The 15510-nt window shown below is 44.4% G+C and overlaps 1 protein-coding gene across 1 annotated transcript in view; it reads right to left on the reverse strand.

The window, feature by feature from the left end:
* The window catches only part of scrn2 (secernin 2), a 55071-nt gene that overhangs the window by 1667 nt on the left and 37894 nt on the right, over positions 1 to 15510 (reverse strand). Inside the window, exons 7-8 of the mRNA XM_061977135.1 lie at positions 8216 to 8396; positions 2018 to 2174 (exon numbers count right to left, since the gene is read on the reverse strand). Of these exons, the coding sequence (XP_061833119.1) occupies positions 2022 to 2174; positions 8216 to 8396 (334 nt within the window). The 3' untranslated portion in view covers positions 2018 to 2021. The remainder of the gene's footprint in view (positions 1 to 2017; positions 2175 to 8215; positions 8397 to 15510) is intronic.

The raw sequence follows: 15510 nt of genomic DNA on the forward strand, positions 1-15510 counted from the left end.
GACAAACATACTTTTTTTTTGCAAATAATCATTAACTTAGAATTTAATGTCAGCAACACTTTGCAAAAAAAGTTGGCTCAAGGGGAATTTTTACCACTGTGTTACATGGCCTTTCCTTTTAACAACACTCAGTAAACGTTTGGGAACTTAGGAGTCCAATTTTTGAAGCTTTTCAGGTGGAATTATTTCCCATTCTTGCTTGATGTACAGCTTAAGTTGTTCAACAGTCCGGGGTCTCCGTTGTCGTATTTTACGCTTCATAATGCGCCACACATTTTCAATGGGAGACAGGTCTGGACTACAGGCAGGCCAGTCTAGTACCCACACTCTTTTACCACGAAGCCACGCTGTTGTAACACGTGGTTTGGCATTGTCTTGCTGAAATAAGCAGGGGCGTCCATGATAACCTTGCTTGGATGGCAACATATGTTTATCCAAAACCTGTATGTACCTTTCAGCATTAATGGTGCGTTCACAGATGTATTGGGCACTAATACACCCCTATACAATCACAGATGCTGACTTTTGAACTTTGCCCCTGTCGTCAGACCACAGAACACTTTTCCACTTTGCATCAGTCCATCTTAGATGAGCTTGGGCCCGGCAAAGCCGACGGCGTTTCTGGGTGTTGTTGATAAATTGCTTTCGCTTTGCATAGTAGAGTTTTAACTTGCACTTACAGATGTAGCAACGAACTGTAGTTAATGACAGTGGTTTTCTGAAGTGTTCCTGAGCCCACGTGGTGATATCCTTTACACACTGATGTTGCTTTTTGCTGCTGCCTGAGGGATCGAAGGTCACTGGCTTAGCCGCTTACGTGCAGTGATTTCTCCAGATCCTCTGAACCTTTTGATGATATTACGGACGGTACATGGTGAAATCCCTAAATTCCTTGCAATAGCTTGTTGAGAAATGTTGTTCTTAAACTGTTGGACAATTTGCTCAACCATTTGTTCACAAAGTGGTGAATCTCGCCCCATCCTTGTTTGTGAATGACTGAGCATTTCATGGACGCTGCTTTTATACCCAATCATGGCACCCACCTGTTCCCAATTAGCCTGTTAACCTGTGGGATGTTCCAAATAAGTGTTTGATGTCTTTTTTGCCACTTTTGCCAGCTTTTTTGAAACATGTTGCAGGCATCAAATTCCAAATGAGCTAATATTTGCAAAAAATAAGAACGTTTCTCAGTTTGAACTTTAAGTATCTTGTCTTTGCAGTCTATTCAATTAAATATAGGTTGAAAAGGATTTGCAAATCATTGTATTCTGTTTTTATTTACGATTTACACAACGTGCCAACTTAACTGGTTTTGGGTTTTGTATAATCCGATACATTTGTTCCAAATACCCGAAAATCTTGACAGAAAACATTTTATGGAGAATAACTATATATAATGTGAAATACTTATAAACTATGAATTAAATGTATACCGTAAATGAACATTTAATATCACTTTTACTTTTATAACTCTTGTTGGTTAAGAGAGCGATGAGTGGAGAGGAGAACCACATGGAATCTTTGTATTTTGCAACAAGTTCTTTCTTGAACTCAATATTGTTTTTTTACTAACTTTATCAAAATGTTGACACTTGCAACTTTCTTTGGCCACTTGGTGGATTCTTTGGTAGTTGTACTCAATAAAAAGAAGTACAAAGACCTAATCTTTGTACTTCTTTGTTTGGAGTGGACACTCAATTCTTTGTAATGATAGGAACGGAACAGACTAGTTTGTTATGCGCAATATTAGCTGTGCAATAGCGGAGACGGTATTAAAGACTGTGGCAAAATTTTGCCTACAGTTTTTGTTAAAAAAGCGTATCAGATAAAAAGTAGGGCATGCACAAAACGAGGTACCGTTGTATTTTGTCACTGAAAATGGCAAAATTCCAACAGTTTGTAACAACAGACTTGCGTGTGTCATTCCCAGAAAGAAGGGACTATCTAACCTTAATTTAAAAAAAGAATAATTAAAATGTGTCCAAGGTATGAAAACTTTTGTTAGACGTTCTCCCACCTCCTCATTGGTACAACTTGATCTCTGCGTCCACACAATCAAAAAACAAGCTTCCCAAGTCTTCAGCTGGTATGTCACCATTCAACATGTCTGAGATCTCGATTAGACACTGCGACTCCAGGTCCCTCAGAAGCTCATATACAGCTAAGCCCTTGTCCTGGAAACAAAATGGAAACAAATGAAATTGTAAAAACAACATTTTTAGTTGTGCAATAATAACATGACAAAGTCGTTTCAAGAAATACATGTATAGTTGACCATAGCTTAACATAAAAGCACTCAGACAGCGCTGACTTTCTCCCGTCTACCTGCCAGTAGTAAAAAATTCTGAATCCAGACAGTGATCCGGATTTAAGTGTTCCCATCCTAAGTATTATCATGCTAGCCTTTTAACCAATTTTGTTAATGAAGAAACAAATTACAGAAAATGGTGGGAAAATGCTCCAATATTGAGGGAATTTGGGTTAAATTCTTGTGTTTGTAAATTATTTTTAGTATTTAGGACAAGACATTTGTTAAATATGGCAAATTCTTCTTGTTATTTGGAATTTCTTTGAAATGTAATGAAGTGAATTTCACATTTTAAAATTCCAATGAAATCCCATGAATTTGAATTGATATTGCAAAGAGGAAGTATAATTGCAATTCCAATTACAGTTGAAGGAATTAAAAAGGCAATTAAATCAAATTCCAATTGATCATTTTATTGTATGCTAAATGCATGCTGTACACTTTATTCCGTACATGACGATTTAACAAATTTCATAAACAGTATTTATTCATGTACAAATTGTATTTATTATGTCTAAAATGTATGCATGTTCAAAATAAACTAATACCATAACCATATTTATTTCAGCAAATATGTTTCATATATATATATATATATATATATATATATATATATATATATATATATATATATATATATATATATATATATTATTGTCTATTGTGAGCGAACTGTGGTGCTGAATTACCCCAAGGAATTTATAAAGTACTTTCTATTCTATTCTATTCTATTCTATATATTGTAGGGACTGCCAAACACCAAGACGCTGAGAAGGCTTCTGTTCTCAAGAAAAAAGGGTTTATTTAACAAACGCGGGAGAGAGGGAATAAATGTAGTAGTAAATGTAATCATCCTCCCGGTTGGGGTACTGTTCATCATTCCTTTCATCGCACTAGTTTTTGTCCAACACTGGCTGCCTGACAACAGACATCAATGAGTCTATGCAATATATACATCAAGCATTTTGTTAGAAAGAAAGTGGAGTGTGCGTCTTACCGCCCGACAGCGTCCCATGCAGAGGTAGAGTGAGCTCAGGTTCAAGCTGCTGCATTGATGGCCCAGGCTGATCAGAACCCAGGTGTCCTCCATTGGTGATTAGACACAGCTGTCATCATCTTGAACTAATTGAGGGGGACTGCAGGTAGGTACCGCCCCTCAACCACTCTGCCTAGGGCCACATGTCTGCTGGGCTGAACCTGGGCACACCTCTTACCTCCGGTAGGATGCTAGTCAGCCCGGCCCCATAGCGACACTCCACATTTCCCCTCCTAAGCTCCCTGCTTGGCTCAGTGGCTTAAATTTCCTCTTCATACATCCTGGACAGGGCATCTGCATTTTGGATCGCCTTGCCTGGTCGATGTTCCACTGTGAACTTGTAATTTTGCTGTTCAATAAACCATCTGGTGACCCTGGCATTCTTGTCCTTGTTCATGGCCATCCATTTTAGGGGGGGCATGGTCGGTCACCAACAGAAACACCCGGCCCCAGAGATAGTACCAGAGGTGATGAATGGCCCAATTGATTGCGAGGCACTCCTTTTCCACGGCTGAGTAGTTGGGCTCATGTTTCTGTAGTTTCCGACTGATATACCTCACTGGATGCTCATCCCCGTCAATCACTTGGGCCAGGACCGCCCCGATTCCAGTACCTGAGGCATCTGTCTGAAGGAGAAATGGTCTGGTGAAGTCAGGGGACACAAGTACTGGCTCTTCACACAGGGCCTGTCGGATAGCCTGGAAGGCTTCCTCTGCCTCCTTCATCCCCCTCACGTGCTGGGGCAGGCGGCTGCTTGTCAGGTCATACGAGGGGGCTGCCACAGTAGCAAAGATATTTATAAACTTTTGATAATAGGACACTAAACCGAGGAAGGATTTCCCCCGCTTCCTCGTGCTGGGTCGGGGCTAATTCTGGACCCTCTCCACCTTTCTCATTTGTGGTTTGGCGCACCCCCGTCCTATGGTATATCCCAGGTAGTCCGTCTCCTGGAGCCCCAACCTGCACTTCTTGGGAATTGCTGTCAGCCCCGCTTTTTGGAGTGCTCCCACAACTGCCTCCAGATGGCGTAGATGGAGCTCCCATGAGCTACAGTGGATGATTATGTCATCCAAATAGGCCGCGGCGTATTGACGGAAGGGTCGGAGGATGCGGTCTATCATCCTTTGAAATGTGGCTAGTGTGCCGTGGACCCCAAATGGCAGGACCGTATACTGAAACAGCCCGTCAGGGGTGGAGAAGGCCGTCTTCGAACGGGCTCTTGGTGTCAGGGGAACCTGCCAATATTCCTTTGTGAGATCGAGTGTGCTGATGAAGCGTGCCGGGCCTAGTCGTTCGATCAGCTCATCTACTCTTGGCATCGGGTAGGCGTCGAACAGGGAGATCTCGTTTAGTTTCATGAAATCGTTGCAAAATCTAAGAGTGCCATCTGGTTTTCGGACGATAAGGATGGGGCTCGACCAGGGGCTATGGGACTCTTCAATGACCCCGAGCTCCAACATTTTCCTCACTTCCTCCTGTACCGCCTTTCGACGGGCCTCAGCTATGTGATATGGTCTCTGCCTGATTACCACACCTGGCTTGGTGTCGATGTCGTGAGCGATCACATGGGTGCAGCCAAGCAGCTCTGAAAAATGTCTCTGCTTCGACCTATAAGCTCCTTTAAGTCTTGTGCCTGTGTGGGAGACAGTTCAGTGCCTATGCCTACTGGTGGTTCTGTCTGTGGAGAGAGGGTCGTTAACAGGGCAGGAAGAGGGTTTGTTTCCAAAGCATGCCATCTCTTCAGCAGATTTATATGATATATCTGATCGCCTTTTCGCCGGCCTGGCCGTCTCACCTTGTAATTGACAGGCCCCATCTTCTCCACAACCTCATACGGCCCCTGCCACTTGGCCAGGAACTTACACTTATGTGTAGGAATCAACACCAGGACCTTCTCACCTGGTTGGAGCTCCCGAATCTGTTCCTCGATTGTAGGTGCGAGCCTGCTCGGCCTGAGCCTTCTCCATGTGTTGTCGCAGCAGAAGCCCCACCTTCCTCATCCTCTCCTGCATCTGCTCGACGTGGTCTACTATCGAGCTGTGGGGTGAAGGCTGGCTCTCCCAGGCTTCCTTTGCCAGGTCGAGAAGGCCTCGGGGGCGCCACCCTTAAAGGAGCTCAAATGGGGAGAAGCTGGTGGATGCCTGGGGAACTTCTCTCACAGCAAAGAGCACGTAGGGGATGAGCTGGTCCCAATTCTTTCCATTTATGTCAATCACCTTTCTCAGCATCTTTTTCAAGGTCGCGTTGAACCTTTCCACCAGTTCGTCTGTCTGGGCATGGTATACTGAGGTCTGTAGCTGCTTCACTTTCAGCCTTGTATACAAGGCTTTGACGACTTTAGACATGAAGTATGTGCCCTGGTCCGTCAATATTTCTTTGAGCGAAGGGGAATGGCTTCGGGGAAGCGAGTGGCGTAGTCACCAGTATGTACCAATGGTCTCGGGCTGACTTGGGAAGAGGCCCGACCACATCCAGTGTCACCCGGGAGAATGGGACCTCAATGATAGGCAGGAGAATGAGAGGGTTACGGACAGTGGGAGAAGGTGCAACCTTCTGACACTCTGGACAGGTTCGACAGAAGTCCTCCATAGCCCTCTTCACCCGTGGCCAGTAAAATCTCCCCAGCATGTTTTTTGGACTGCCAGATGTGCCCCCATCTGGTGAGTATGAGCTAAAAAGAGAACTTGGGACACAAAGTCTTTATGCACCAACAATTGTTCAATTTCTTCCCCCCCTTTAGCTGTGACCACTCGATATAATAACCACTTTTTTACAGTGAAATGAGGCGAAGTCAGGTTACCCACCCCCTCACAAGGCTTGTCGTCGATGACGGACACATTCAGAATCAGAATCAGAATCAGAATAGTTTTTATTGCCATTGTTTGAGAATGGGTTCACAAACTAGGATTTTTACTTGGTGCAATCGTGCAACATAAAACACATATAACACAGAATAGAATAACATGAGCTGTAACTGAGCTATCAGATCTTGTTATTGTTCATGTGCCTGATGGCCGAGGAGAAAAAACTGTTCAGGTCCTGGCATGTTCGAGATTTGGATCCCTCCATTGGGCAGTGGCAAACTCCCCTGGTGTAGCGGCACTATCCATTGTCCAGCTGGGGAAATTACGATAATTCTTCACTCTCCTGGCTGGTCCGGGCCTCCGGTTATCTCACAACCTCCCTCTCATCCTCGCTGGAAGTTCCACTACTGGTCTCACGACGAGGTGCGTCGCTGCCTGCGTGAAAGGCTGGATACACTGGCAGTTGCCCTCTACGACGGCCATGTCCCTGGCGCCGGGGCCTCCTCTTGCTGACTCCTGCTGCCCAGTATCTCTCAAATAGGGCGCAATCGGTTCCAATTAGCAGTGGAACAGGGAGGTTCGGGATCACACCAGCGTGGACTGTGGTCTCACCTTTTGGTGTCTGCAGATGTAGGGAGGTGACCTGTGGTCGAGGTGGCTGGGCTGGGTCATACTGCCAGGTATGGTAATGTTGGGCACGGCCAGGCAGGCTGTAGCCGTATCAGGCAAGAATGGCTGCTAACAGTTTGGCAAAGTCCCGGGCAATATAGGCTTCAACTTCATCCTCTTGGGTCAGCTTTGTTAGCACTTCCCTTGGTGTGCGTGTTGGCGTAGCGTCCTTTTCCACTTTCTTGCAAAGTTCTTTCACAGCCGCTTGTAGGTCGGCCTGTGTTTGTAGTAGAGCAGTCAGGGCTTGCTCTATGTTGCTAGGCGTTGATCAGCTATGCCTGCATTCTCCACCACTTGTGGGGACTGCCAAACACCAAGACGCTGAGAAGGCTTCTGTTCTCAAGAAAAAGGGGTTTATTTAACAAACGCGGGGGAGGGGGAATAAATGTAGTCCCCGGTTGGGGTACTGTTTATCATTCCTTTCATTGCACTAGTTTTTGTCCAACACTGGTTGCCTGACAACAGACAAAGCATCAATGAGTCCATGCAATATATACATCAAGCATTTTGTTAGAAAGAAAGTGGAGTGTACACCGCCCAACAGCGTCCCATGCAGAGGTAGAGTGAGCTCAGGTTCAAGCTGCTGCATTGATGGCCCAGGCTGATCAGAACCCAGGTGTCCTCCATTGGTGATTAGACACAGCTGTCATCATCTCAAGCTGATTGAGGAGGACTGCAGGTAGGTACCGCCCCTCAACCACTCTGCCTAGGGCCACATGTCTGCTGGGCTGAACCCGATAGGACGCTGGTCAGCCCGGCCCCATAGCGACACTCCACAATATATATACACACATATTCGGCGTGGCCCGGTTGGGAGAGTGGCCGTGACCTTCAAGAGGTTGTCACCTGAAATGGTTTTCACTTCACAGGTGTGCTTGAAGCTCATTGAAAGAATGCGAAGAGTGTGCAAAATAGTAATCGGAGCAAAGGGTGGCTATTTTGAAGAAACTAGAATATCATTTTTTTTTTCAGTTACCGGTATTTAACCTTTTTTTGTTAAGTACATAACTCCACATGTGTTCATTCATAGTTTGGATGCCTTCAGTGACAATCTACAATGTAAATAGTCATGAGAATAAAGAAAATGCATTGAATGAGAAGGTGTGTCTAAATTTTTGGCCTGTACTGGACATACATACTGTTCGTACATACATATACATATTAATCTATATATACATTATTAGCATGTTGAATGTTACAATGTCAGAATATTAGCAAATTTTGTAGGTATAAGACTAAAATTGTCATTTACTCCCGTTTATAAGCTATTCGTGAGTGCTCTCAAAACGTAACTGCTAATAGTGGGGCTTTATGATATTGTATTCTATACTTTAAGTTGTATTTTGTATTTCTCATTCTGTCCATTGCAGTGCTTTTCAACCATCTCAATCAACCTACCGGATCGCTCTTCATGGTGTAGAGTGCCTCCTGGTGGGCTTTATACAGGTCATGTCTGCGGTCCACTTGGCCCTGAAAACGTGGTTCCTTCTTTACAGGATCGTCAGGGCCAAACTCCGGGGAGACCACCCTGAGCACTGGGATGTAATCATCAGAAAAGATGTAAGGCTTGAATATAGACCTGTTGGAGCAAAGGAAAATAGAAAAGTCACCAAATGCAGCTGGGATAGGCTCCAGCCACCCCCGCGAGGGAAAAGTGGTAGAAAATAGATACATAAACATGTGTTTATTACATGAAGTTGAACAAAGTTATTTGCTTGTTGATTTTTTACAGCAAGGTAAACAGAGGTGAAATTTTCAAGTTGAGTATAAAATATACATTAATTTACTATTTAAAAAACAACCAGTGGAGTTTTTTTTATACAAACCACATGGGCAATTGCCCAGGGCAGCATTCACTCAGGGCGTCTCAAGCATTAGGGGGAAAATATAGAAATATAAAACAATATTTTATAATGTTTATGTGTTGTGTCTTGTGCACAATTTAATGCATAGACAAATTCATGTGGCAATGGATATCCTGGTTTCAAATACCGAAACGTAATTTAAAACCACCTTCAACCAATGCAGTGCACAGCGCTTGACAAATTAAAACATTCAGCCTTACTACCTATCAGGGCTACCTTTTTTAGAAAATGACCAGACTGAGACTTTAGTTGCATGATGCGTTTGTGGTGGAATTTCTGACCTTTGTACCGTATTTTGTGTCTGTCAAAGTCCGGAAAGAGAGCGAGGTCGAAAAGCATTAAGGAGGACACGACAGTAGTGGAATGTCTGCTCGTTTCTCTTTTTTCCATTCTGTACCATTGGAGGAGCATATGTGGGTTAGAGTTAAACGTATGGTCGGCCTGACCATTGTACAAAATGTTTTGAGGGATTCAAGGAAGTTGCAGAATAAACAGGTCCAAAACAACTAAACCCACCAGGGAGACAGATAAATAACCAAGTAGACCAAGTCTATGTGTGATTCGCATGATTCTCGATTCATCCAATGTCTCTGGAGACTTTGTCTGTTTGCATGGCAATTCAATCCAACCTTGTACCATTTGATTATGGGTAAATAAAACTTTTGTACTAAATTCACTTTTGTTGCTGTTTAAGATTCGGACATTCCACCACACGTTCAAAAAATTGGCCAATTTGGCCTGTTCTAACGTCGATTTATACCTTAAGACTGATGTCCTCACTTCAAGCAGCTCTCCCTGCACCGTGGCCTGATAATGCTAATCTTATATAACCAAAAATGAGAAATTAAAATAATTTCCACTGTTTTCTCTCCTGGCTCTTCTGTCTCATCCTCTGCATCGTGTTCTCAATTTGTATCTCTGTCCTCACTTTCCTAAAGCTCTTCTGATCTCTCCTAATCTCCCAGAGTTGCAGACTCCTCAGTCAAGAAAGTACAGCTATACTGTCATAAAAGTTGCTAGAAGTTTATAGATGACATCAATGCCTCATTTGCATAATTGGTTACAATGGACGCTGTAGGAGGCATGAATAACGTAATGAGAGACATGAAAAGTGAGTTAAAAAAATGCAAATCAGGATTTGAACTGTAAATTAATGTTCTTATTTGTATTCTTAGTTTAGTTGTATTTGTTCTACATTGGTAAATGGGGATATGATTGGCAACACTAAATTGGCCCTAGTGTGTGAATGTGAGTGTGAATGTTGTCTGTCTATCTGTGTTGGCCCTGCGATGAGGTGGCGACTTGTCCAGGGTGTACACCGCCTTCCGGCCGATTGTAGCTGAGATAGGCTCCAGCGCCCCCCGCGACCCCAAAGGGAATAAGCGGTAGAAAATGGATGGATGGATGGTAAATGTTAAGGTATCAAATGATGATCAAAAGACTAAAGGGTCGTGATATGCACAAACAAAGAAGATCTATTGACCGGCTCATTAACGTGAACGAAAGGTTTGATTCTATTTGAAGTGATGAAGGTGATGACGAAGGGTGATAAAACATTTACATTTGCATGTGAAAAAAGTTTATTATTATGAAAAAATAGATTTATTTATCCATTCTCTACTCTATAAGTGTGAGAAATGTCAGGTGAGAATAGGTTAAATTGCGTGGCTCTCACGCTTAAAGCGTGAGGCTTGGCAGCTCTGCGAGCTATCATTAGCTAATAGATAGCAAGCCTCGTTAGCATTAGCTTATATAGCTAGAAATGGACATAACTTTGTTTTTCCAAGCATGGGAAGGAAAAAAAGTGAGTGTGAAGGACAGTGCTGCACTGATGGGATTGAAAAAGGGGATGATATTCATTGAATTAAAAAACTCTCTCTCCTCTGGCATCCTTCTGTCTCGGGAGACAGTAGAGTTTGCGCCTTGGAGTCAATCAATGGTGGAATTGCAGCGCCGGCTGTGGCTATAGAGCCCAATCCTGGAGCGACAGGTCCTGTTGCATGTACTGCATGTGAAGACGGTGTCAACCTGGAAGCGTGGTATCTGCTCTCTTGCGTCTGCTGTTTCTCCTTTCCTCCCACTGCTCGTCTTTCTTCTGCTCTGCCGTCTGGATGGCTGATCTAGTGGCAAGTTGCCAGGCTTTGCGGTCTCCTGCCACTGCATTGTGTCGCCTGCTTTGAGATTGCGCTTGCACATATCTTTATAGCGGACTACGGGCCCTCCTGTGGGTTGGGAGCCAGTGGCGAGTTCCCCATACAATAAGTCTTTGGGGATTCTGCCATCTTGCATGCGGTTGACATGGCAGCGCAGACGTCTCTTGGCAAGCAGGGTGAACATGCTGAAGGTTCCTGCCCGTACTAGGACCTCTTTGTTTGAAATTTGGTCTTACCATGAAATGCATAGGATCCCCCTAAGGCAGCAAAGATGGAAGGTGTTGAGCCTGCGTTCCTGTCCAGCTCTCACTACCATACCACAGAGTGCTTTGCATACAGGCTTGATAAATTCAGATCTTTGTGTTGGTCGTGAGCATGGAGTTGCCCCACACTCTTTGGACTGGAGTCTCACAATATTATGTCAGACCCACTCGACATCCATTGCATTCGGTCTCCCCTAGAGGGGGGGGGGGGGGGGGGGGGTTACCCACATATGCGGTCCTCTCCAAAGTTTCTCATAGTCATTCACATCGACGTCCCACTGGGGTGAGTTTTTCCTTGCCCTTATGTGGGCTCTGTACCGAGGATGTCGTTGTGGCTTGTGCAGCAGCCCTTTGAGACACTTGTGATTTAGGGCTATATAAATAAACATTGATTGATTGATTGATTGACACTCTCTTTGATAGGCGGGCCATGGCTGTTGCGGTTTTACCAATTCTGGTATTTGATGATGGTAGAACCAAGGTATGTGGATTCCTCAACCACATCTCGTGTGTTGTCACCAGTGGAGATACAAGGAGTGGGGCTGGCGTCTTGGCAGAAGACGTTGGTCTTTTTTATGCTGATTGTGAGACCAAACTCTTTGCAGGCGTCACTAAAACAGTTTATGAGCTCCTATAGGCTAGCCTCAGTGTGTGTTGTCAGGGCGACATCGTCAGGAAACAGCATCTCATGAATGAGGATTTTACTCACTTTTGTCTGCTCAGAGGCGTACAAGATTAAACAGGCTGCCATCGCTACGGGTGTGAATGTAGAAAACCCAAAACCAGTGAAGTTGGCACGTTGGGTAAATTGGAAATACAATGATTTGCAAATCCTTTTCAACCTATATTTAATTGAATACACTGCAAATACAAGATACTTAACGTTCGAACTGGAAAACTTTTGTTATTTTTTGCAAATATTAGCTCATTTGGAATTTGATGGCTGCGACATGTTTCAAAAAAGCTGGCACAAGTGGCAAAAAAGACTGAGAAAGTTGAGGAATGCTCATCAAAAACTTATTTGGAACATCCCACAGGTGAACGGGCTAATTGGGAACAGGTGGGTGCCATGATTGGGTATAAAAGCAGCTTCCAGGAAATGCTCAGTCATTCACAAACAAGAATTTGTTCACTTAGTGAACAAATGCATGAGCAAATTGTCCAACAGTTTAAAAACAACTTTTCTCAACGAGCTATTGCAAGGAATTTAGGGATTTCACCATCTACGGTCCGTAATATCATCAAAAGGTTCAGAGAATCTGGAGAAATCACTGCATGTAAACAATGATATTACGGACCTTCGATCCCTCAGGCGGTACTGCATCAAAAAACGACATCAGTGTGTAAAGGATATCACCACATGGGCTCAGGAACACTTCAGAAAACCACTGTCAGTAACTACAGTTGGTTGCTGCATATGTAAGTGCAAGTTAAAACTCTACCATGCAAAGCGAAAGCCATTTATCAACAACACCAGTGGAAAAGTGTTCTGTGGTCTGACAAGTCCACATTTCAAATTGTTTTTGGAAACTGTGGACGTTGTGTCCTCTGGAACAAAGAGGAAAAGAACCATCAAAGTCAGCATCTGTGATGGTATGGGGGGGTATTAGTGCCCAAGGCATGGGTAACTTACACATCTGGGAAGGCACCATTAATGCTGAAAGGTACATACAGGTTTTGGAGCAACATATGTTGCCATTCAAGCAACGTTATCATGGACGCCCCTGCTTATTTCAGTAAGACAATGCCAAGCCACGTGTTACAACAGCGTGGCTTCATAGTAAAAGAGTGCGGGTACTAGACTGGCCTGCCTGTAGTCCAGACCTGACTCCCATTGAAAATGTGTGGCGCAATATGAAGCCTGAAATACCACAACAGAGACACTGGAATGTTGAACAACATAAGCTGTACATCAAGCAAGAATGGGAAAGAATTCCACCTGAAAGCTTCAAAAATTGGTCTCCTCAGTTCCCAAACGTTTACTGAGTGTTGTTAAAAGGAAAGGCCATGTAACACAGTGGTAAAAATGCCCCTGTACCAACTTTTTTGCAATGTGTTGCTGCCATTAAATTCTAAGTTAATGATTATTTGCAAAAAAAATACAATTTCTCAGTTCGAACATTAAATATCTTGTCTTTGCAGTGTATTCAATTGAATATAAGTTGAAAAGGATTTACAAATCATATTTACGAATTACACAACGTGCCAACTTCACTGGTTTTGGGTTTTGTACGCGCCTTCTTCAGATTGTCTGAAAGCATATCGCAGCAGCAAAGAGAACAGGATGCGGAAGAGAGTCAGCGCAAGGATGCAGCCTTGCTTGACTTTGCTCTTGATCCGGAAGGGATTTGAGGAAGAACCATCGAATGTCCTCGGGGAACGGTTTTATGATCCCCAACCACTTGGGGGGTGGGGGGATCCAATTCTTCGCAGAAGTGTAAACAGACCTGGCTTGCTGACCAGTTGAAACGCCTTGGTGAAGTCTATGAAGGCAACGTACAGGGGGAGTATCTGCTCACGACACTTCTCTTGCAGCTGTCTCAGGGGAAAGATCATAACGACTGTGGATCTCTCTGCTCTGAACCCACACTGCGCTTTGGGATAAACAAGCTCAGCAGGATGCTGTAGTCTCTTCAATGTGCTGAAGATGGATATGCCGCGATAATTGTTGCAATCGCTCCTTCCTCCGAGCACTGCAGAAAGAGTTTAAGGAGGTGGTGGATGAGCCCTGACTGCTTCCCGGCTTTGATGACCTCAAAAGAGTCAATGGCCTTGCTGAGCTCCTCATTAGTGAGCGGGACGTCCAGCTCATCCATGAAGGGCAGGGAGCATGTGTTTTCTATCACCTCGTCGGTGAAAATAGAGGCTCTAAAGTACAGTTCTTGGTAGTGTTTCGCCCATCTCTCCATCTGTTTTGCGCGGTCAGTAATGATTTCACCTGAGTTGGATTTTAGCGGGGAAATCTTGATGGCGCTAGGGCCAAAGGTCTTTTTTATTGCCTCGTACATGGCTCGTATGTTGCCGCAGTCAGCAGAAAGCTGGATGCTGTGACACAGATTTTGCTACTAATTTTTGGCCCACTGTCTCACAATACTCAGGATATCACTTCTGGCCGTTCTGAGGGCTGTGAGTGTTTTTTCACATGGCTCACGCTTGTAGACTAAGGCAGTTTTTTTGGATGCGATAGATGGTTACATTTTCTCAATACCAGGCTCAAACCAATCAGGATTTTTCTGCTTTTGCTTTCCAAAAGGGCAGCACGGTGCTTGTGCCTCACAATACGAAGGTCCTGGGTTCGATCCTGGGCTTGGGATCTTTCAGTGTGGGGTTTGCATGTTCTCCCCGTGACTGCCTGGGTTCTCTCCGGGTACTCCGGCTTTCTCCCACTTCCAAAGACATGCACCTGGGGATAGGTTGATCGGCAACACTAAATTGGCCCTAGTGTGTGAATGTGAGTGTGAATGTTGTGTGTATATCTGTGTTGGCCCTGCGATGAGGTGGCGACTTGTCCAGGGTGTATCGAATGCAGCTGAGATAGGCTCCAGCACCCCCCGCAACCCCAAAAGGGAGAAGCGGTAAAAAATGGATGGATGGCCTTCCAAAGGTTGCGACAGCTGAGTTGTATTTGGCGTAGCGGATTTTGTCCCATCTCTCTGCAGCACTGCTTGTTGGGCAGTCGCTGAGGGCCTCTTTGATGGTGTCTGCAAAGCGCTCAAGTAGTTCAGGAACTGAGGTCTTTTCTGTGTTGATGCGTGGGAGTCCTTTTTGAACGATGGATCCTCTTTGGTTGAAGACGGACCTTGCTGGCAACTAGGGAGTGATCCGTGTTAGAGTCAGCGCTGTGGTAGCTGTGTGTGATGAGCAAGGGTCTTCGAGTGATGTTGAGATCCAACTGGTGCCAGTGATAGGATCTGGGATGTCGCTAAGACATTCTGTGGTGGGGCTTTGCAGCATAAACATATTTGTAGTAGTAGTAGTAGTTCAAGGAGCCTTTGACCATTTTCGTTGAGTTTACCGACACCAAAATGTCCAATGCAGCAGGGCCAGGTGATATGATCGGAGAAAATTTGTGCGTTAAAATCTCCAAGCAGGAACAAATGTTCGTTTTCTGGAAATTTCCTGATGGCGGCCTCAAGCTCCTCATAGAATTCATCCTTGATGTTCTTTAAAGGACAGTAGAGAGTTACTAACTGCAACATATACACCGTACACACGGTTTTCCTCTGGGGCTTTCTCTTGCCAAACCAAAGTGTAGTCATTTTCTTTAAGGCTGCCGTTTGATGGAAGTCTGCTTTTGTTGCAGTGCTGCAATGTCGATATTGCATCTTTTGAGTTTAGGGCTGATGATTGCCGTCTTTCTCGCGTCGTCGATCTTATGTAGGTCATCAGAAAGACCTGGACACATGGTCCTG

The sequence above is a fragment of the Nerophis lumbriciformis genome, linkage group LG16 (genome assembly GCF_033978685.3).
Source record: "Nerophis lumbriciformis linkage group LG16, RoL_Nlum_v2.1, whole genome shotgun sequence".
Classification (NCBI taxonomy): Eukaryota; Metazoa; Chordata; class Actinopteri; order Syngnathiformes; family Syngnathidae; genus Nerophis; species Nerophis lumbriciformis.